At 41.3% G+C, this 23,971-nt stretch overlaps 1 protein-coding gene across 1 annotated transcript in view; it reads left to right on the top strand.

The window, feature by feature from the left end:
• RBMS1 (RNA binding motif single stranded interacting protein 1) overlaps positions 1-23,971 on the top strand; it is a 130,642-nt gene that overhangs the window by 25,938 nt on the left and 80,733 nt on the right. The window contains exon 2 of the mRNA XM_082841775.1: positions 10,485-10,660. Within this exon, the coding sequence (XP_082697901.1) occupies positions 10,485-10,660 (176 nt within the window). The remainder of the gene's footprint in view (positions 1-10,484; positions 10,661-23,971) is intronic.

Below are 23,971 nucleotides of genomic sequence, written 5' to 3'. Positions count from 1 at the left end.
ATGATACCTTAACAAGACTAGCACATCAGTTTTCCTTTTTAAGACTCATTGAGAAAACTTGGCATGTACCATTATAATTGCTACAATCCTTGTAGCAAATAAGGGCTGGTGCCCTTTGACAGCACTGGTGGGAAGGGAGACCTAGTCCTGCCTCGAGTTAGCTGTACGACATTGGACATATACATGCTTTGACTTCTTTGGGCCTCAGAGGGGTTTCCTGGAAAGTAAGGTATTGAATTAGATCAGTGTTTATCAACATTTTAAAAGTCAAGCCTTCTTGAGTAAAAATAAAAATACTGCCCCTATCTCCACTCCCCACCCATCTCTTAATATGCTTGTATACTTCCAGTTGAGAATTACGGGACTGCATGATCTCTGATGTCTCTCTCAGCTCTGGAAAGCAGATGAACAGAGGTTTTCATTTCATTTTATGGGTAGATGCACCTTGCTCCTTATTAAAGTTGGAAAGGGCCCCTACCCTTTAAGGGACTCTTACCCAAGAGTATTTATTGCCCTGAGTCCTTCCTGCCTTATGCATGGGCAACACCCAGAAGCTTGCTAGAACTGCAGAATCTTGGCTCTACCCAAGTGGCTGAGTCAAAATCTGCATTTTAACAATGCAAGTGATTCCTGTGCGCATCAAATTTTGAGAAATGCAGCAGAGCACTGTTTTGTAACCTGCAAGTGGCAGCATTAGTGGGGTGTGGAATCAATTTAGTAGGCCGCTACTAAGTCGCTACCAGCATTTCTTATTTAAGGAAATAGGCAAGAAAAGGTACGGTTAGGGTACATTGCATAGGGTAAAGGAAAATAACTTCTACGTCTTTGCCTGTATGTGTATACAGTGTTTCAATCTCAGGCAAAAAATTAATTTTTTGGGTGGATCTCAGGCCAAAAAAAAAAAAAAAAAAGCCACTGTGCTCTGTGTCTCAGAGACAGTGTGTCTCAGAGACAACCATCTGCTTAATCCCTTCTGCTCGCTCACAGACATTTACGTAGAAATACATACACAGAGATACATAATAAAAAGCTGTCCTACACTAATTATCCATATTGTGTCAGATGTAAACTGCTAAATTGTACCATGAAAAAGCAATAAATGTGATTGTTAATTTTTTTGAGTTGGAGTAACTCAAACATTTTTCCTGTTGATGTTTTACTTTGGCTATATACAAATCACAGCACGGTCAGATATGATTTCATTTTTTGTATTATTATTATGGGAAGATTTCAAATACTTGTTCAGTTTCCTGAAAGTACAGATAATGCTTTTTTCTCCAGGGACTGATTTGTGAAACCCATCATGCTGCAAGCTTATTCACATGTCCCTTTGCATCTTGGGGGAAAAAAAAATTGAATAAATTCATTTGGGGTTTTTTGGGGGTAAGCTGGCTCATGTTTTTCTAACTTTATGTTTAGTTAATCACTTTACAGTACTTTCAATAAGTGTTGTGTAGTGTAAAGAAAGTATATTTTTAAATAGGTAATTTCCACCCTGAGGACTTTGCAATCTCAGCAATACTTCTTTACTTACAAAAAATGCTAGAAAATACAAACTGTACTATACATAGAGTTTTGAAAACAGCTCATTAGAGAAATGCAAATCAAAACTACAATGAGATATCGTCTCACACCGGTCAGAATGGCCATCATCAAAGAATCTAGAAACAATAAATGCTGGAGAGGGTGTGGAGAAAAGGGAACACTCTTGCACTGCTGGTGGGAATGTAAATTGATGTAACCACTATGGAGAACAGTGTGGAGGCTCCTTAAGAAACTACAAATAGAACTACCATACGACCCAGCAGTCCCACTACTGGGCATATACCCTGAGAAAACCATAATTCCAAAAGAGTCATGTACCAAAATGTTCATTGCAGCTCTATTTACAATAGCCAGGAGATGGAAGCAACCCAAGTGTCCATCATCGGCTGAATGGATAAAGAAGATGTGGCACATATACAATGGAATATTACTCAGCCATAAAAGAAACGAAATTGAGTTATTTGGAGTGAGGTGGATGGACCTAGAGTCTGTCATACAGAGTGAAGTAACTCAGAAAGAGAAAAACAAATACCGTATGCTAACACATAATGGAATCTAAGAAAAAAAAAAAGTCATGAAGAACCTAGGGGCAAGATGGGAATAAAGACACAGACCTACTAGAGAATGGACTTGAGGATATGGGGAGGGGGAAGGGTAAGCTGGGACTAAGTGAGAGAGTGGCATGGACATATATACACTACCAAATGTAAAATAGATAGCTAGTGGGAAGCAGCCGCATAGCACAGGGAGATCAGCTCGGTGCTTTGTGATCGCCTGGAGGGGTGGGATAGGGCAGGTGGGAGGGAGGGAGATGCGAGAGGGAAGAGATATGGGAACATATGTATATGTATAACTGATTCACTTTGTTATAAAGCAGAAACTAACACACCATTGTAAAGCAATTATACTCCAATAAAAACGTTAAAAAAACAAAAACAGCTGGAAGGAAGTTGACCATGCTGGTATCCTAACTCCATTGGGGTGAGGCAGGAAATTCAGGCTTTGCAGAGGTGTTCTGAGCTGTCATGATAAAGGTAATGCTGCACTTCCCTTAGGAAATTTCCTTTTTTCAATTTATTTTGAGTAAAAAGGAAGAGTTTGTTCTTGTCCCTTTGCAGGGCTCTGTGTCAAGGAACAAAACAGGTGTGGATTTGAAAATTCTTCATTTGAGACCCAAAAAGAGAATAAAAACACTCTCAATGCACCTGCATTCAGAATCCAGGAGGGTAATCAATTTTGTACCAGGAGTTTGGCAGGATTTTCTGTTTACCGTGTTCCAATAGCTGGTTGTTATGAACTTTCTTTTAAGGTGGTTTTGGAGCTATTACATGGTCTTTTGATGTATAAGAGATTAAATAGAATGTGAAATGCAACTTTTTACTGATTACATGTTGAAACAGAAAGATGTGAAGCTGTTAACCCACAAAAAGTCTCAATAGGTCCAAGTTATTCAGCTATAATATTTTCATCTGAAGACCACTCTGGCTCTAAGAACTCTGAATATTATATCTTAAAAAAAATTTTTTTTAAATTTGTTTCTTTAAACTTTAGTTGTACTTTTAGCATAGCTTCTGTATTTACTGTATTTCCTCACAAACGTCTGTGGCTAAATAGGGACTCTGTGCTTGGCTTAAGTGGTGTAGGGAGGTGAGACCACAGTGCGACTCCTGTCTGTCTTCTAGCTGCGCATGTAGTTGGGTGAGTCTTCTTTCTCGGGTCTGCTGATTCAACCTCTTACTCCATTGCTCTGGCTGTTGGTGCAGGTAGATAAGAGGACCCAGGGGCTTGGCTGGGTTTTGTCCTGATATGCCTTAGCTGGAGACAGCCAGAAGCATTATCCAGCCTTAGAATTCGGAAATGGAAGGGAGCTTAGAAATCACCCAGTCTAACCTCATTTCCCAGGCGAGGACCTTGTGCTGCTCAGAAATGATGCTCCAGTTACTGGCCAAGGCAAGACTGGACTCCGGATATGCAGATTTTTCCATTCAGTCATTTTTCTTTTGTATGTAGAGAGGAGGGGGGAGAATTTCCTTAGGTTTATGTCCCCCACAAGCTATGCTCTTCATTTATCATCTTAAAATTTTCTATTCTCCCTGTGAGACTCTGAACAGTCATGTGTGACATTATATCGATATTCTATATCGATTTCTAGGTAATCCGCCTACCTTTCTAGTGTCATCCCCCCCCACACACCTTCTCCTCCCCAAACATCAGCTTGTCCTAGCATACCCTTGAGCCAACCAAGGGAAAAGACCAAGGAAAAGAGGTTGCTCTTTTCCCTGGCTTCATGAAGAATGATGCTTCCTATCTGTATCTTGGTCGGCTCTTCTCCTCTGCCCACACACCCACCCCTTTCAGGACTGCCTTTCCTCTGTTTTTTTTTTTTTTTTTTTTTTTGCGGTACGCGGGCCTCCCACCGCTGCGGCCTCTCCCGCTGCGGAGAACAAGCTCCGGACGCGCAGGCCCAGCGGCCATGGCCCACGGGCCCAGCCGCTCCGCGGCATGTGGGATCCTCCCAAACCGGTGCTCGAACCCGCGTCCCCTGCCTCGGCAGGCGGACTCCCAACCACTGCGCCACCAGGGAAGCCCTCCTCTGTTTTTAATGACTTGCCGTTAATATCCAGCTCCCTCAGCCATCTACTCCCTCAGTGAAGCCGCCTTCAACCTTTCTGTCCCAGGCCCTCTCATCCCTCTCATCTCATCTCAGGGATGAGCACTTGGTTGAACTCTTAACTACTTTTAGAAACCATACCATACCACACCATTTTACGTGATGCAATTAAGGGTAGATAAGGCCAGGAGCCCACTGTTAAAAGCTTTTCCTTCCTAATGAATGTGCTTTCTGGTAAGGAAGTTTTGAACCCGTTGCCTTAAGCCCCTCACTTACTTTCTTGACCTTCCAGTTTTCCGGTGAATAACATACTTAATGCCTTCAGTGCGGAATCTTTATGTTGTTTTTCGTTTTGCTTTTAAAGATTTTTTTTTTTTTTGATGTGGACCAATTTTAAAGTCCTTATTGAATTTGTTACAGTATTGCTTCTGTTTCATGTTTTGGTTTTTTTGGCCGCGAGACATGGGATCTTAGCTCTCCCACCAGGGATCGAGCCCGCACCCCCTGCATTGGAAGGCGAAGTCTTAACCACTGGACTGCCAGGGAGGTCCCTGTTTTTTTGTTTTTTAAAGACTTTTTTTAAAGAGGAGTTTTAGGTTTACAACAAAACTGCGAGGGAGATACAGATTTCTCACCAACCCCGGGTCCCACACACTCATTCGCTTCCTCCGTTATCCGCATCACTCACCGGAACGGTACATTTTAAAATTTCAGTGCACGTCTGAAATTTATTTTTTTTTATCTGATGGACTTAGGTAAAGAGATTTCTATGTAGAGATTGCAACTTTACATTTAAGGATGAGATTTGATAACTATCTTAGTGAATATTAATTACGAAGCCTTGGGAATTTTTAGTTTTAGATTTTTTAAATAGCCAACATAACAACATGGACCTCTCTGCTTCGACAGACAGAATCCAGCAAAAGAATACTGAATAACCTATTGCTCAGTTTCATAGTTTGAGGCTACAAAGTTTGTTTCCAAACAAGGAACAGTGACAATATGAGACCCAGTTCATTAACTAATTAGCTATGTGATTTTAAGCTTTGATATCCTGGCATCCAATGGGATTACCTGATATCTGCCCATTTGTCCTCCTTCCCACATGATGGGTAAGTAAGACCCTGCATGTGTGAAGGGGCACCATTGTTCTGGGCTAATGTCGGTGCTGTCCTTTCGCCTCCTGGCCTACCCGGAAGAACATCTGCTTCCTGGCCAGCTTCTCATCTCTCACTAACTCACCTCCCACTTCTCAGCTGTGTACTTTCCCAGCTCCCTGTGCCAGGAACTTTATCTTTCTCAGTTATTATTCCTAGCCCTTTTGGAGCCACTCAGATGTCTAAATGGAAACAAACCAACAAAAATGTTCTGACTGTGACAAAATTGGCCTATTCAGATGATCTGCCCCCCCCACCCCCGTTCCATAATTCCCCTAAATTATTAAATTTCCTTTGTATCTTGAAAGCTTTGGGAGAAGAACCAGTATATGGCGTTAGTTTGGTAGACAGTGCCTTTGTGTAGTACTCAGTTCACGCCAGGCTTGATACTATACTATTTCCTGGAGAAATGATGATGTCCATGACTTCTGTCTGCTCTCAGGAGCAACTGTAATGATTATTTTGCTTCTGGATAAAGGAAATAGTTGATGTGGTAAACCTCCCTGCTGTTTGGTGGTGGTGGTGGTGTGTGTGTGTGTGTGTGTAGTAGGGGGTGGCAGGGTGGGGACAGGGATTATGGATTATAACCTTAAACTATGAGGATGACAGCCTTAAAGAAGACTTGAGGGTAATTAAAAGGCAGATCCTAGGTTTCCCTTCCCTTCAAAGTATATTCTTAGGAAAGTTACTAAGTGAGGGGGTGAGGGAAGAACAGCTTCAGCTATAAGATTGGTCAGAGCACTATTCTTGAGCCTATTAGAAATAGGAAGGAAATAAGACAATAGAATTTATAGTGACAGGTCTTTGTTTTTTCATTGTTCTTTGCTGAATAGAAATCTACAACAATGTACATGATTACTAATATATTTTTAGTTCACACGTGGTTAATCCCGTTTTTAAAAGAGACTTAGATTTGCATTTATATAGAAGAGACTTCTTAATGTGCATTGGGGTGAGGGGTGATGTGATGGGGAGGGAAATAGATTTACCGTACGTGTAGTTGCTGCGTGTCTGTCTTTTAGTGTAGGAGGTGAGTGGGCTTTCCTGGTGGGATGGAGGCATCAGAGCTGTCCACACAGGAAGTCTTCCCTGAGTGCTGTCCACACAGGAAGTCCTCCCTGATTGTGGTCCACACAGGAAGTCCTCCCTGAGTGTTGACAAGCCCTCTTCCTGCTGGTGCCCACACCCACTCCTGCAGGGAGTGCAGAGAGGCTCTGCTAACAGAGCCACCCATTTATTCACCACCAACTTTATTTTTCTATCACTTTAGGCATGCGAATTCAGCCTAGTTAAATGTTATTGTGAAAACTGAATTAGCTTGTTTTCCCTGCCCTTGGATAGATAACTTGATAGATATCTTGTTTACCTGACCTGAAGCAGTGAGATTAGGCCAGAGAAGGCTGAGCTACAGACTCCTAGGCTCTTGTGGGATGGGTCAGCACTTAGCTGTGGTCATTCAGCCACCCAGTTCCTTAAATAAATAGGTTGAATTTGTGAAAATTGTCCACATGCTTCATCCAAGGGGTGGAAGGTGGGGAGTGTCTTTTCAAATTCTAGGGCAGCTTAGGGGTTTTTGAGAGGCAAAATGTAAAAGGACAACCAGTGATGAAAATGGAGTTTGATAAAATATCGTCCACTTGTAAGCTTTTTTTTTCTTTCTTGTTTTTTTTTTTTTTAAGTCTGCGGTTCGTGCTGTTGAGGCACTTGACTACAAAGTGTAATTGCTTTAAATTGATCAGGGTTCTGAAGTTGTAGATAAAGACTTGTCAGTGTTTGTGTTTCAATCTGGGAGTGAGGGTTTCATTCTTCACTGGTTAAGTGGAGCCTTCCTAAAATGGTGACTCTGATGTTCGGCTGTAACGTGCTGTGGCTTTCCAAAATTGTTTGCAGAATTCTTTTAATGAAAAGATTTATAAGGTCGAATTTTAAAAACTGACCTTTTTAAGGGTTTTGTTAAAAAAAAAAAGCACAAGTTGACTGTTGCTCATTAAATTAACTTAAAGGCACCTTGGAATTTTTTTTCTTAAAAAAACTTAGCCACCAATGGTATTAAGTGTCATATTTCAGAAAAAGTTCAATTTCATAATTTAAGTTGCAGGAAGAATGGGCACAGAAAAATGAAATAATATTAATAGTTCATTTAGGATATAGACAGTGTTTTGGGTGCCATTCAGAGTACAGATCAAGGGCTCCGGCTTTGTTGTCCAGCAGATCTGAGTTCAAATTGCAGCCCTGCCGCCTACTAAAAGTGTCACCATGGCACATTACTTAACGTCTCCTGAGACTCAGTTTCCTGATCTGCAAAATGGGAGAACAATAATGCATCTGTCTCGTTTGGATTAAGTAAGATGACGCATGGCACAGTGTCTGGCACATATGAAACATGCAGGGTATGACAATAATCATTACCCTGCTCTTAACAATTATCATTAACCCATTCTGAATATTTTGGAATAAACTCCTTTATTGTGTTTGCATTTTCTTCTTTGAACATGAGGAAGTCTTTATCAGGATTTAAATTTTTAATTTCAATGAGTTCTAAAAACTCAATCTTTGATCTAAAAGTTTCTGTACCAGAAAATGGAATATGGACAACTTGGACTAAGTTAATGCTTCTTGTCTTTAGTCATCACCTATTTCTGAGAGTTGATAATAGGATTCATTTGAATTTAACCTTGGTCACCAGGACTCACCAGAGACCAGTCACCCTCCTCAGGATGCATTCGGGACCTCCCTTCTCCCAGGGGGGATCGGAATACTAGGAGATTTCTTTCCCCCAAAGAGTAGGTTGGAGAGAAAGTGGGGAGGCACAGACTGTATGTGCTCCCCACCTACTTCCAGCATGGGAAAATATTGCTGTCATAAATATGGAGGCCGGTCGAAGATGCATTCCATCAGCTATGTAGATCACGGCTCTGCTTCTGCCAAATATAGATGCATAAATAAAAGCCTGCTCCTTCATGTCCAGGAGATCTTCAGATAACTCACACATCCACATGTTTCTTTTCATTGGGTAAGTCTATGCCCGACCCTCCACTTTCCACCCCAGAGAAGAGCAGAGGTGAGAGCTGAGGCAGACTTGGGATGCAGTCTTTCAGATGCCTGCTGGTTCACTTTCTTTGGGTGGTGTCATCCCACTGCAAGGTGGGCATGGACCCAATCCACAGCTCCTGTCAGACCCCTGCAAGGCTTACCCAGGTGACCACGTTTCGTCCCCCGACTGCAGCGCTGAACACACTAGGTCCTATGGTGAAAAGCTGTGTTTGAGGCAAGCACAGGCTCTCGGATGTGAATCAGAGGCGAGTTAAGAAAAACTACAGTCTTGCCTAGATGTCTACAACTGTCAGTTCTTTGTGTAAATCGAAGGCTAGGGACAGGGTGGCGATATATGTGTTAACTTCCCAGCCCCTCTGTTCTTCACTGAAGTGAGAAATAGAGGGTGCCTTGTTGATGGCAGGTTGCAGCTAGCAGCTATATTGAGTGACTTTGGAGAAGGGACACAGACCTCTGTGTGGCACAGCTGGGAGGTCTGAGGTGCCAACAGTGGCAGAGCAGGAGAAGGGCTTAGTTTATACCTGGAAAGCTGTTTTTATCCCTTAGAGACAAACCAGGGATGAGAGGAAAGGATTTGAGTTCAACTGCTTATTAAGGGCATAAATCAGATAGACTTGATAGGATATGATCTCAGACAGGTTTTGTTTGGATTAAGCTGTGCTGATGTTCCTGGTTCAAGTTCAGCCTTCATTTATACATTGACTGTTAACCCTTCTTGCACCTCTCCTTTCTGAAAAAGAATCCCTTGAGATAAAGTGATGTTTGGACTCTGATTTTAATTTAGCAAGGGCGCTGGGCAGTGAGAAGAACAATCTTCATAGTATAGGCCATGAAGAAATGGTTACATGTCTAGATTCATGAGGTGCCCAGTGCCTCAGGGTACTGTGGAGTTAGGGTGGCCGTGGCAGAAACTGGGTGCAGAGCCAGATAATCTGTCCTGGAAAGTTGAGTTTGCTGACAAGGTCAGCAAGGTTATATTTATTGCAGGGGGTCTACGTTTTGAACTTTCTAAAGTGGAATTTAATTGGGTCCTAGAGATGCCTCATTTTCTTGTTTATGGTAGTAAAAATCAAGCTGTAAGATTTGAAAATTTTGTTGAATGTCTAGTGACTAATTTTCCATCTTCAAACTGTTACTCAGTGTCAGTGATGCCCTTGGTTAGTCTATTTATTATTTAGAAGATGTGAAGTAAAAACAATTCCTGTCCTGGTGTGAAACTGCAGAGCATTTGCTGTGAGGACACTTTGGGGTGTGCTGACTTCCATGTCAAACTGAACCATTTAACTTCCTCAAAGGTCATGTGTGTGGCATAGGGACAGAGAACTGTGGTTTCTTTCGATTGGTTAACAATTATCTGATGTGAGTACATTTTCAGACATTCTTCCTAGGTGGCTGCCGACTGAAACCACACCGAGCCTGGCTTGCAGGCTTTGTAAAAGTTACCTTGGTTGCTGCCAGTCCTGGGAAGGTTTCCAGCTTCTACACCATTCTCACAGGGGTTAAATTTCACAAGGTTAGCCAGAGCGAAAGGTAGCCGACCTGTGAATCTTATCCAGATGTCTCAAGGAAGCCATGGGCCTGTCTTAGAACTAGGTGAAGTCTTCCTTATTTGAGCCTCTTGACTGAACTCTAACCTTCTTACACTTGAAGAGTAATCTTTTTTTTTTTAATCCCTAAGAATCATCTCAATAAAATTGTCAGCAAGTTTCAATCAAGTGTCCTTCAGAATTTGAAAACCTTTTCAAAAGTCCAGTGATTTCTAAATGACTGTAGATTAAAATGATATTATCAATAACTTTATGCAAGTTCGTTTTGAGTATCAGATGTGTGCCTTAAAGTATGTGAATAAAATCTTACAAAAACTTAGTCCTGTTTCAGGTGTAGGTAGAGAATATTCTGCTGAGTAAAATCCTATTATTCATGTTGAAGGAGAGGGTATTTTTGTAGAATGAACAGATCTTTTTTAAGGTGTAAGTTAAAATCTGCGGTAAAGTAGCTGAAGATAAATCTGTATGCATATCTTGGTAACTTCGTCTTGGTTGGGAGGTCATACAGCCTCTGAATGGTGCCGAATCGGTTCTGTCTGGCGTTCTAACGCTGCCGTCTTTGTTTTCCAGCAGTCTCTGGTCCCAGCCCACCCCATGGCCCCTCCCAGCCCCAGCACCACCAGCAGTAATAACAACAGTAGTAGCAGTAGCAGCTCAGGATGGGATCAGCTAAGCAAAACGAACCTCTATATCCGGGGGCTGCCTCCCAACACCACAGACCAGGACCTGGTGAAGCTGTGTCAGCCGTAAGTAGAAGTTGTTCTTGTGTTTAGCTCCTAAATATCTCCTTGATCATATTACAGAGTGAGATAAATTGTGTTATAAGAGAGGTTTAGTACAAGACAAATCTGGGAATGCTCATTCTGGTCACAGTTGACAGGGTTTCTAAGTTTTGAGTCCTTGGATGCTTTTTCAGTCAGCATTACGATCAACAGAATGCCTATATAATAAGATAAATTGGAGCATGGAGCATGTGCTCAGTAGAATTTGACTTTATTGGCACATGAGAAGCAGGCTATGAATTGTTTAAAAACACGGCTGGTTCGTTTTTGAGGAGTGCTCATATTTTGTGGAAGCACCTCTTGGGGCCATTCTGTCTCATCATAAGAGAAACGTTCGTTGTCACCGTTTGTCAGAAAGGTAGTTACCGTCTAACTTAATCCTAAATGGGTATAAACGCTAATGCCAGGGGGGCAAAGGTAGTCTGTCTTCACTCACACCTGTAGTTTTGTGGTCCGGTTGTTCACGCTCAGCTCTGGGCATTCTTTTTTTTTTTTTTAATTAATTAATTAATTAATTTAGTTTTAGCTGTGTTGGGTCTTTGTTGCAGGCTTTCTCTAGTTGCGGCGAGCGGGGACTACTCTTCGTTGCGGTGCGCGGGCTTCTTGTTGCAGTGGTTTCTCTTGTGCAGCACGGGCTCTAGGCACGCGGGCTTCAGTAGTTGTGGCACACGGGCTCAGTAGTTGTGGCACGCGGGCTTAGCTGCTCTGCGGCATGTGGGATCTTCCCGGACCAGGGCTCGAACCTGTATCCCCTGCATTGGCAGGTGGATTCTCAACCACTGCACCACCAGGGAAGTCCTCAGTTCTGGGCATTCTTATGCCCAAAGTTCCTATTCCTCTTCTCACTGCCCCCCGTGCTGTGTCCTGAGATGAAATGTGCATACATGTATAACTTTGTTCCAAAGGAAATTTGCATTATATGCTTGTCGATAAATAGAATATAAGTATGCTACTTTGCTGCAATCACATTAACTAAGGAAGAAAGCACCAGTTTAAACCAAGGAGCCAGAAGCACTGTACATTGCAAAGATCACAGTGTAAAGACTAAAAGCCTCCAATCCCTTTAAGCTATAAAAGCCTGCACGTACAACAGCCTCTTTTATTTTTCCAAGGACAATCATGGTACCTCACAAACAGAACTTTATATAACTGTGGAAAAGGACGTCCACTAAAGAGTGTTTCCTGTTCCCTGAAAAGTATTTCCATTTCTAAACATATGATTAATAGCATCTTATTTTTGTTGTACTGGGTAAAGTATAAATGTATTACTTCTTGCTTTAAGAAAAAAATTTTTTTCAAAACTTACTTGGGCAGCGTTTGCAAACTGGAACTAAAAGTAACATCTGGCCTTCCATCAGGAGCGCTGGTGGTTTTGCTCTGTCGTGTTTTTAGAGAGGAGGGTGGGACACTGGGAGGTGGTTCGTCAGCATCTGGAGAGCCTTCGGAAGGCCGCCACCCTCAGGACCCTCCCTCCGCCTTTCCCGTGTTACCCTTCTGATCAGCCCCTTTGGACTTTGTCTGCAGCCTTTGCTCCCAGGGCAGTGAAATAATGTCCTGTGCTAGGGATGACTTTGAAAGCAAGTCCAGCTCTTGGGGTTTGTCATGCCTGACCAGAGTCAGATGGAATTTTGCCAGGCACGCCCTGCCCCGTTGCAGCTGTTCAAGACCACAAATAGGCCTTTTTGCTATCTTGTCTGCTGTTGACCTCTACAGGCATCTTCCTCTGCTTTTGCAACATAATTACAGGTAGATAGAGCACCTGAAGTCTAAGGAGCTAAAAATATAACTTTGTAGGACACAAAAGAATAAAATGAACCCTCACATCCTTGAGGTGTAAGAGAAGGGGAAAGGATTTCAGAAGACAAATTGTTCCTCAGCTAGTTTTGAATCCTGTAAGGTGAGTTGTAACATTAAGGGGATAGAGTTAAACAACCATAAAATAATAGAGTAATACCATGTTTTATATGCAGTAAATATGTATTTGAAAAATTAAACCAGCAGTTTTTTTTACTGAGTCAAATCATATTCCAAATGCAGCAGAAGAGCATTTGATCATCTTTCCTGAAAAATTCATTCCTTTGTTGTTGGTGGTCTCTTTGACATACGTGGATTTTCTCAGCATGTGTAGACATCAGTCTCTTTGCTGTTATCAATAGCAGCAATAATGGTTTGCCACTCACTCTCTCCCATCATTTGCAAAACCCCAGGTTTGATATTTAGCTCTGATGGTAGTTTTCTTTATGTATTATACAGAGGCAAGACATACAGTAATAGAGAACTCTATGTCAATATCTGCTGAAAGCTTTGTTCCATTTAACACAGAGCATCTAATAAGTACCAGATTTGTCTGGTTGACAATTTTGTGTCTTAAAATGTGGAGAGAGCAAAAAGGAGCATTCCTGTTCCGGACTTAATTGTTTCCAGTAAAGAATAGCTAGTTGGCCACATGGAAGTGACAAGAACCTTATGGAAAAGTGACTCATCCTAGAGCTTAAAAAACTGGACATAATTAGAAATTTTTTAGAAAAGTTTCAGAAGCTTCTCAGCAAAGATAGGTGTAAATTCATAGCTCTAAAAATATATATATTTTAGAAATAAAAATTTAGCAGTGTAATTTACAAATTAATGTGCATTGTAGGAGGGGCAACAATTGAAACAAGTAATTTGGGTCTCTAAGGGGAGTTGGATATTTTAGAGGGTTATGTAACAGAAAAATGGAAAAAGATACCTAAGAATGTTTGCAACAGGGACTTGATAACATACAAACAATGAGTGAAACCTGAAGGCAAGAATGACATGAGGATTGTGAAAACCGGAGAGGGAGACAGAAAGTATTTTTAAAAAGCTATGTTTGGAGTAGAACATACAGATGCTATAATGTTAGAAGAAATGAGAGTGAAAAAGCAGATGTCAACACAAGAGATGGCAGTGAAAAAGCAGCCTCAGCCCAAGTCAAAGAGGGACTTGGGACACTGGAAAGTGTAGGTCAACATGGCTGAGGGAAAGGGGGCTCACACTGGAGGGTGGTCAGTTTCGGTGACTTGAAGGACACTGGTCTGAAGGACTGGGCAGGGATGTGACAGTGGTGATGGTGGTCAGGTGATAGGGAGTGAAAGGAGATCAATTTTCTAAGAAGATTTGATGAAAGAAGCTGACCAGCTCTAGCGAACTTCCGCACTGTGATGTGTGTATATATAGGAAGTCTTGTTGGGACCTCGTGACCACTCTGGCTGCTGCAGCTCTGCACCCTATTTCTAAAGTGTTATCTGCTCAAAAAGAAGACATCAGTCCAGTTAACCAGCACATTTCGGAAATGGAATGAGCTGAGTGACAGAAAGGACTCATCTTTAACCCCCTGACCTTTAAATAATCTTCATTCTCCGCCTTCTCTAAAAGCAAGCCAAACAAAAAAGTTTGCCTGACTGTGTTGCCCTTCCAACTTCTCTGGCAGATTTTCTAGGCAGATGAGCCGACGGCTGTTGGTGCTGCCATTTTTTCACTACCTTAACCCTTTGCATTTTCCTTTCAAGTTTCAGCTGAAACTGCATGGCATCTTCCATCTCCCTTATTTCCTCTGGCTTGTTTTCACTGTTGTCCACATCTCCTCAACTCCTTGCTCTTTTTTTTTTTTTCCAGTACGCGGGCCTCTCACTGCTGTGGCCTCTCCCGCTGCGGAGCACAGGCTCCGGACGCACAGGCTCAGCGGCCGTGGCTCACGGGCCCAGCCGCTCCGCGGCATGTGGGATCTTCCCGGACCGGGGCACGAACCCACGTCCCCCGCATCGGCAGGCGGACTCCCAACCACTGCGCCACCAGGGAAGCCCAACTCCTTGTTCTTTTGATTTAAGTTTTCTTGGCTTTTTCCTCTGCAGCCCCATCCTCTCAGAGGGTTAGTCTCCACTCTTTACAATTTTCTGCAGATTTTTCCACTTGAATATCTTACTAGCACCTCAGATTCAACACTATCTCCTTCCTCTCCAAACCGTCATTTTTCCACATTTACTCTCCCCAGGTTGAAGCTTTGGAGCAGTGTTGGCTATTTCCCATTATACTCTTAGTCACCAAGGCCTGCGGCTTCTTCTTTGGCCTGTCTTCATTCTCAGAGCCGGAAGAATTGGGTGGTTCCTCCCTCCCTCCCTCCCTGAGGGGTGACAAGCGAGAACCGTTTGTTCCTGCTGCTGCCTCCCCTCGGGCCTCTCCGTTGCCCTTTATTTTTATTTTTTTTTTTTTCTGCGGTATGCGGGCCTCTCACTGCTGTGGCCTCTTCCGTTGCGGAGCACAGGCTCCGGATGTGCAGGATCACGGGCCCAGCCGCTCCGCGGCATGTGGGATCCTCCCGGACCGGGGCACGAACCCGCGTCCCCTGCATCAGCAGACGGACTCTCAACCACTGCACCACCAGGGAAGCCCCGTTGCCCTTTCTTGATTGTCCAGGGTCGAGTCTAAGCGCCCCCTGCCTCCTTCATGCGTGGACCACACTAACCTCTCCTTATTTATTTTTATGCATCCCCACCTCCCAGTCAGCATCTTACTTCCATACATTTCTGTTCTCCAAGGGCTTGTTATGTAGCAGCATGTCTGTGACTGTGTAATGCTGACAGCATATCATCTTCACAGATTTCTTACCTACAGTATAAACTCATGGTGGTCAGGGTGGCAAGATTTTGGTGCCCCAGAGTTACCTACCACAGTGCTAGGCAAGTGCCTTATTCTCAGTCAGTAGCCTGTAAAAGGGGTCAAATAATGCTTATATCATGAGGTTGTGATTCGAATTAAATCAAGCAATATAAGGAGAGGAGCTGGTCCACAGTCTAGGTCATTGAGCAAATATTAGTCTCCCCATACCTGAGCCTTTACTCCTCAAAATCCTCCTCAAAATCCTAACTACTAGAATAAATTTAAGTTATATGTAATCCTACATTTTAAATTAAGGAGAAAATACCAGATTCTGATCCTGAAAGCTGGGAAAGCCAGAAAATAGGTTATATTAACATGAACCACCAACCTTCTCTCCCTGAGGCGTTTTTTGGGGGGGACAAGGGGGGAGGGCCGGGGGGTGGGGGGAGAAGCACTTCACTCACAAAAGACTAGTTTTATCCTCATGCCACTCACCCCTGATTTATTCCTTGTCATAATACTGTAAAATCTTTTGTTGTGTCCCAACTAATTTTTCTGAAAATTTAAAAACAATATTTGGTCCAATAAAAACAAACAAAAAAAAACAGTATTTGGGCGCAAGGTATGGTCCATAGTTCTTCCTGGTTTGCAGTAGGAGCAAATATGTGGGTCTCTGTTGGCCAAGGATGGACATTTCTGTGATACTGACATCACATGAAAAGGTCTGCATAACTCAGTGTATCAACAGCTTATTTTAAAGGAAAAAGTCTATTGATATTAAAACAAGATGAGGTATTTCTACTCCTCCCACCTTCTACAACCTTTTTCTCATTCCCAAACCAATCCTTGGTCAACCAGTTTTTTGGGGTTTTTTTTCCCCTTTCATTCAATAGATATCTAATTCATTTCAAAGTACAGTAAAACATGATTTTTATATAAATGTGAAATTAAATCTAGCCTATAATATTATAGCCTATTACTAATTAAAAGGAAATATTTTTGATATAGAGTGTTTCCTTGGTTGTAATATCCAGTATATTTTCATTTCCTAGTGCTTTGTTTTCTGTTTTCTGCAAGTTTTCCTTATTCTTTTGAATATAATGCAACTCTTAAAAAGGTGAAGCGGAAAAGCAACACAGATCAACAGAGGCAGACATAAACAGCCAACCCTAATTTAAGACAGAATAAAGTAAATGTTATAATCAGTGCAGTGTTCTGGGAGGGGTCGGAGGAAGTCTTCGTTAACCTCGATACCAGGGGATAGCTTTCGGGGAGGAGATGATTCTCAACCTTAAAGGACAAGGTAGATTTCATGCGGGGTGGAAATGATAGTGTCCTCCAGGCCTCCAAAAGGGCCCAAGAGATGTGAGCGTGCTTGGATGTTTACAAAAGCACAAAGAACACTTCTTGGTGCGAAGCTGCCATTCAGCAGTTGTTCGTTAGCCAGGGCTCCTGGTGCCCGGAGTGGAGAGTGTGGATGCAGAGCAAAGAGAGGCTGAGATGCAGTTTGGGAGCATATCGTTAGCACTTTGAATAATAAGCTGAAAAGTTTGGAGTCTGTTCTTTAGTTTCAGAGAAGTTGGCCCGTGGAGTGGAAGAGAAGCATAATTCAGTGTTTTCTTTTTTTCTCAGAATGGTAATTACAACAGAAGTCAGAAGGTTGGCTTGGAGAAGAGGGCTGTCATAGGCTGAGCCGACGCGACCCTGAACCAGGGTGGTGATAGGCGATGGAGGGGAGAGGCACTGGGACGGCAGGGCGCCTTAGACATAGGAATGCGGGGACTGAAGCATGATTAAAAATGACTGTAAGGTTTTAGCTTTGAATAAAGTGAAAATGTGAGTTGCACTAACTGAGAGAGAGTGCACAGGAAGGGCACAGACTCTCACTGATTCTCAAACCCTAAACTCCAGCCTCTCCCTGTGTTCCCCAGATGTGGCCATCCTTTTATTCATTCGTATAAGCCACAAACAGGGCCCACTGAACTAAATATTTTTCTGAAACCACTAGTTGTTTTGTTGAACACTGACTTTAAAAGAATAATTTAAGTTCTGACTATAGTAAAAAGTCAGGGCAACTGTTAGGAAAATGGACAACTTGAAATGATAAGGAATAATTCTTTATACATTTCCATTTATCTCTGTAACTCTAAAATTTCTTAAGCAGTTTATCTGCTGAAAGTTCTTTTTTCTCTACCCTGGAATAAAATGATCATCCCTTTTATTTCAAAATCATTAGGCTACTTTTAAGGTAAATTTGAAAGTGAAGGCATTCTAGTAAGATAAATACAGTTTTTTATGCTTAATTAATCAACCTTTAACCCTAATAGGAAGTTAAACCTTAAGTGTTTACCCTGAAAGTAACAAGGGCCTGACAGACCCACTATTAGGAAATCCCAGGTATATATGAAATCCTTTGGAATTTATATAAAGTTCAAGAAATGAGAGTAGCTTAAATTGAAAACAAAACAATGATCCTGTGATGAAGCAGGAAAAATCACTCCATCCAAAAGTGATCTGATTCTCACTTTCAAACTGAAGAGAGACTTTAAAGCCAGGTAACCCAAGGCCATTCAGGTATCCCCAAATGACTCAGTCCAAGAAGCCTGAACATACCCTAAGTTATTAATACATTTACTTTAGGAAAGAAACACAGCCCACATGGATGTATGCTGGAGTATTCAGACAGCTGTACAAACATGAAAGACATGGACCAAAAGATTTTATTGCCTACATTCAGTCTTATTCTAAAGTCAGACTTGTGAATCTTACAGACCCATAGCTCTTGATACAGTGTTAAATTAGAAGCTGACATATCTCCTTGAGGCATACTTTACCCTTCAAGTGACGTTTCTAGGCAAGTTGAAGTAGTGTCTTAGTGGTAGAGGCGGTGGTGGTCATGGTGTATTTAACTCACACACATCAACAATGAAAGACCCACAGATTGTTTTTTCTTTGGTATCCACCACCTCTAGGATAATTGAAATTTGGACATACTGAGTTGTATTGTATTCCAAAGCCATTTGAGCTTTTAGGTTTTTTAAAATTGCATTTTACAAGGGTACTGAAAACTGTATCTAGCAAAATTTTATTAGGTTCCTTTGAAAGATAGTCAGAAAAAGAAAAGTTAACAGAAACATAGAGTGATAAAAAAATAGTTCTCTCATTAAATGTGTGCCTTAACAAAAATGTTTTATTGACTGGGGTACTTAAAAAAAGCTCTCCCCAAAAGTGAAATTGAGTTAAGATGATGTTTGCCATAGATAATCATAGCAAATGCATGCCATTTTTCTTTCTGTTGCTATTATATAGCTCCTTGGCGCATATATACATTTTATTTATATGGTAAATAATAGGATTTCTTTTTAAGTTCCAAATGTTTTTGTTCTGTAAAGCAGCTAATTTTTATCCTCTCAATAATTCTTTCTTCATCGATCTAGAAGATTCTCAGAATATAAAACACTATTAGCAATAGTTTCTCGGACTTGGCTTCTTTTATTATTACTAGCATAAGAGGGTGACACATAATAATTCAAAGAGGGCTTAGACCAAGAAAATTGGGCATTTTCTGAAAAGTGTGATCTAAGATGTGAAGTTTTCAGACTTTATCTCACTCTTTTAAAAAGGTGTGCCAATCTATTGCATCAAAATATTGAGTCATTAATTGTAATTTAACTCTTTCTTCATGGACAACATTCCAGTCAGGGTCTATATAGTCAAAGAGTAAAACAGGATGCATTAGACACTGGGCAAGATATATATCATCTTTGTGATCTTTTTTTTCCTCTAAAAATGGAAGTCAAAGCAGATTTCAGAGTTTAGGAGCAACAGTGTGTATTTAACAGTGTGTATCTCCCTAGTCATCTCTTGGATAAGCTATATAAAATCGTTTATTTTCTTGTTCATGTTAATTGCTTCCTTTTCCTTCTTGGTATGAAAGAATTCTGGCACTTTAAGAAATACTTTGTGTGCAATAGAACTTTGACGTACCAAGATATAGTCTGAAGACTTTTGGAAATCCCAGAATTTCACAAAAATAATTTCAGCATCAAAAAAATTCTCCACAAATACCTGCTTTCCAGTAGAGAACCAGCTCTTTCTTAGACCTCTCTTTGCTCTTTATTTTTATCATTAGAACTATCAGTTGGCTTTTTTTAGGGGGTGGGCAATTTTCAAAAATTAACACAACATTTAATCCCGTCTTGAGAGTTACTGCTACACAATTAGAGCAAAACCTTCTTGAAATATGGACCCTGGGTGATGGGCTACGCTTCCTCGCTGGCTGCGTGACTCACTTCCCTCTGTCTGAGTGCCCATGATTCAAATACATACCGCAGCAAAATTTTAAATTACTCCAGGTCAGAGACTTTCAGTGTCATCACAAGTAGTTGAAACCTCAAACATTAGTTATTGCCAAGGACCTACTGCATGTATGCATTGGATATTTTGGCAGAAAACCTCAATTATGCCTATTTTCTAATTTCTTCTCTGTGTAAAATCTGCTGGTAAGCATGGATATTTAGAGATTTAGCCAAGCCTCCTTACTGTCAGTTGACCTTTTTCTTCAGGGTTTCGTTTTGTTATTCCTAGGCATGATTAAGAGCCTTCTTCCCTGTATTGCCCAAATACTGCACACACTGTTGGCAAACCAATTTCAATGTTAGCCTTCGCAGAAGTTAATTGGGAAGCCAACACTGAAGATAATGGCCAGAATCACAAGAATTTTTTCAAGAGCATCCTCTCCTTCTCTGTGAGAGCAGATGTGGAGTTTACTTTATGTTCATCCCCTGTTCCTCTGTCTGAACCTTAGGTTTCTGTGGCAGCAGCTTGGGGGTGTTTAACCATTAAATGAAGTTGAAGGTATCATCAGGAATAAAAGCCTTAAGTCTATATTTGGTAATTGTGCTTGGTTTGACTTAGAATTTCCTTAATGGGATAGCATGAATATTAGAAATTTACAACCTCTCCCTTCATCTTTCCCCATCTTCATTTGATAATAAATGTATGGAAAACATTTCTGCATAATGTGTAAACACCTGAATCATGCCAGCAGCTAACCTTTGACAGATGTTTCCTGTGTGCCAGGGACTGTGCCAGATGTTTTATTATTTAATCCTAAGAACAACTTTATGAGCAGTATTGTTATCCCCATTTTATTTTTTTAACTCCTTTTAAAAAATTAATTGATTAAAGTTAATTTTAATTAATTTTTTAAATTAATAAATGTAAAAAAATTAATTTAAATTATTTAAAATTTTAGAAAATATATATTCTTTTTTTCAGATTCTTTTCCATTATAGGTTATTACAAGATATTGACTATAGTTCCCTGTGCTATGCAGTAGGACCTTGTTGTTTATCTATTTTATATATGGTAGTGTGTATCTGTTAATTCCAAATTCCCAATTTATCCCTCCCCCTCAGTTTCCCCTTTGGTAACCATAAGCTTGCTTTCTATGTCTGTGAGTCTATTTCTGTTTTGTAAATAAGTTCATTTGTATCGTTTGTTAAGATTCCACCTGTAAGTGTTATCATATGATGTTTGTCTTCTCTGTCTGACTGTTATCCTTATTTTAAAGATGGAGTTGAGAGAGGTTTCCTTCTCCTATTGCTCAGGATAATTCAGCTGATGATGATAGAGCTGGGACTTGAGCTTGGACAGTCTGACTCTAGAGCCCATACTCCGAACCACTGTGCTTTCTACTTCCCCAAACATACTCTGAATGCCAGTTCATTATCTTCATCCTCCCTTCATCAGTGCCCACGTTCCTCTGTTTACCACAAGCTATAAAAAGACTCATTTCTCCGGGATCCTAAAAGAGATATTCAGCCATGATAGATTTAACAAGATTTTGTTAGAAAAATCAGCTTTCTTTAAGTCCCCTTGAGTAGCCAGCAGAATCAAAAGCTCAAGGTAAAGGCGGGAGGATAGAGGAGGAACTCATCTTTCCTGACATCTCACAAAGTAATCCCTTCTAATGTAGCTGGTTATACACAACTCAGCTCCTGGTTAGCTGTCTAGTGTGCGGCTCCCCGAGATTACACAGTACAGAGAAGGTTTGTCATTTGCTTGTTGCCTGAGGGGCTTAGTGCATTGCAAAGAGAAACATTCTTTTAGGGATCCCCATCTAACAAATCCAAACAACAGTGCTTTACAGAATGGCCTAACATAGCATTCTAATTTTACTAGAAGTATAAATCTGATTAAAACATCAGACCAAACCTCTTCTGAGGAGAAATTAAAGTAGAAGTAAGTGAGTTGTTAAGCATCGCGCCTTTGATTCTGCTAGATGCTGCACTGGGTAAGGCACATTTCCTGCCCTCAGGGAGGTTCTTGTCTTATATGGAAAGTAAACTTCACACGTCATGTAGACCAGAATGTGGTGTTGTCATGTGAGAGACAGAAAGTGCTATGGAGATGAGAAGGTAGGGCGTGATTGCATATGACTGGGCGGGCACCAAGAAAAGCTTGGCATTTGAATGAGTCTTCAGGAATGTGTGAGCATCTCAAGCCCAGGTTTAAAGCCAGTACTAGCCTGGCTGCCTGCCTTGTCTGGTCTTCTCTAGGACCATCTCGTGGGGTTCTTTAATCCCAGAAGAAGGCTTGTACTTCACTGGGAGGAGAGTAGGTCCAAAGAGGAAGATGATTCGGTGAGTGTAAGATTTTGAGTGTAGGAAACGGGGAGTTTGGTACCATTAGCAGATATAAGGATCAGGAGGAAGAGCTTGGTTTTTATTCTTGCCGGCCAATTCTCATCTACTCTCTGCGAATCCAAATTGAGTACCTGTCTGCTTTATGAATTTGTGTGCTTTTGATATGGCTATTAAGTGGAAAGAAACAACACGTCAGTTCCAGACTGATGCCTCTTCAGTGCAGAAGAGAGACGAGTCATTAAACCTGATTATTTGTCAGCTGGAATACTGTATATTGGAAACTCTCTGCCGATGTAGCCCTTATGGTCAACCATTCGATCTATATATTCCTCCAACATGTCATTATTTTCATCAATTTTTATAGTTCAGTTTTAGGGGCTGACACTTTTTAAAACGTTGCTTTTTGTTTAATAACATGCTCTGCAACTCCCTTGATAGGACCATTTGGCTTCAGACTGGGGACTTTTGAGAAGAGATTTTGTAAGAGAGCCATGGGACTGAGTGGGAGGAGAGGAGGACAAGTTTCCCTAAATGGGGTATCTAGAATTAGAGAGGAAGTGCACTCATAACACAAACAAACCTGGCCAAGTTCATGGCTGTGCCAGGGGACGTGGACTCTTGCTCCTCCTGGCTGTCCTGGCCGTCTGTGTCCTCACTGACCTGGCCACACCAGGCTGAAACTTGTCTACATTGGCTAAACTTGCTTATGGGACCAGGATCACTTGTCTTCCTCGTTTTCTCTTAATGCCATAACATCTTTCTGACTCTATTACTCAGACGTCTGTGAGGGAATCTGTATGAAAAACTAACATTTTCTGGATGACAGTAAGTCCCCTACGTACGAACCTTCAAGTTGCAAACTTTCAAAGATGCCAATGTGCCCTGGTACGCCAGCTGTTGTACCGTACTTTTCAAGGTACCGTACTGTAAGATTAAACATGTTTTACTTTTTGTGTTTGTTTTTTATGTATTATTTGTGTGAAAAGTGTTATAAACCTATTACAGTACAGTACTATATAGCTGATTGTGTTAGTTGGGTACCTAGGCTAACTTTGTTGGACTACAGACGTGCTCTCAGAACGGAACTCATTCGTATGTAGGGGACTTAACTGTATCAGCACGTACGTGCAGAGTTCCATCTTTCCAAAGGCCACTCTGGTAGCGTAAGGATTGTTTCTTTAAAGATGAAACAAAGAGGCAGTTATCTGTGATCCTAGGAGCAAAGAGACCTCTGGCCCATTTGGATGGGAGCACTGATACTTTCCAAGGGTTTTTCCAAAATGTTTCAGCTTCACCCCCAAATCTAAGCCAAAAATTATGAAAATATTATTGTTACTGCCCATTTGTAGGCTTAGGTTTTACTCCATTACGTAATCTACTTCAGTAACCCTGTGTAGTCTGTCTACTTAACTCGCTAGATAACATTTTGTTTCCTAAATTTTTCCTACTCTCTCTCTCTATTCATTATCTTTTTTGTTGTTGTTTGATACCATGCAATTTAGCTGTTAAAAGCCAAACCCATTTAATTTTGACTGAGATCTTTGAGGCCAAAGAATCTGAGCATTTATTTAACTAAAAAGTCTGTGGCACTTGTTTCATCTCCAGGCTGCATCACAGAACTTTACACTTCTTCTGGTTCAAGTGGCTGTGAGTAAGGAGTGCTCACCAGAATCAAAATTTGCATGTCCAGGCCCCTCAGTAGATTCTGAGTCAGAAGATTCAGAGATACATACATATGGAGAGAGTCAGTGTAACCTGCAGTTGTACTAAAGAGCACAGGCTCTGGGTCCTTCCGCCCGGCTCTGCCGCTTAATTGGGCAAAGTTCTCAACCTTTCTGTGCCGCAGTTTCCTCACCTGTTACAGCACCTACAACACAGAGTTCTTGTGGGGACTAAACGGGTTAACACGTGTGGAGTGCTCAGAACATTTCCTGGCACGTATGAATGTTACTGCTGTCATTATGTATTTTTTAAAGCTCTCAGGAGGTTCTGATGTTCAATCCCTGTT

This window comes from Leucopleurus acutus, assembly GCF_964270905.1.
Source record: "Leucopleurus acutus genome assembly, chromosome: 6".
Lineage (NCBI taxonomy): Eukaryota > Metazoa > Chordata > Mammalia > Artiodactyla > Delphinidae > Leucopleurus > Leucopleurus acutus.
Note: the sequence above shows the minus strand (reverse complement) of the source record. Positions and strands in the feature narration are given on the sequence as shown.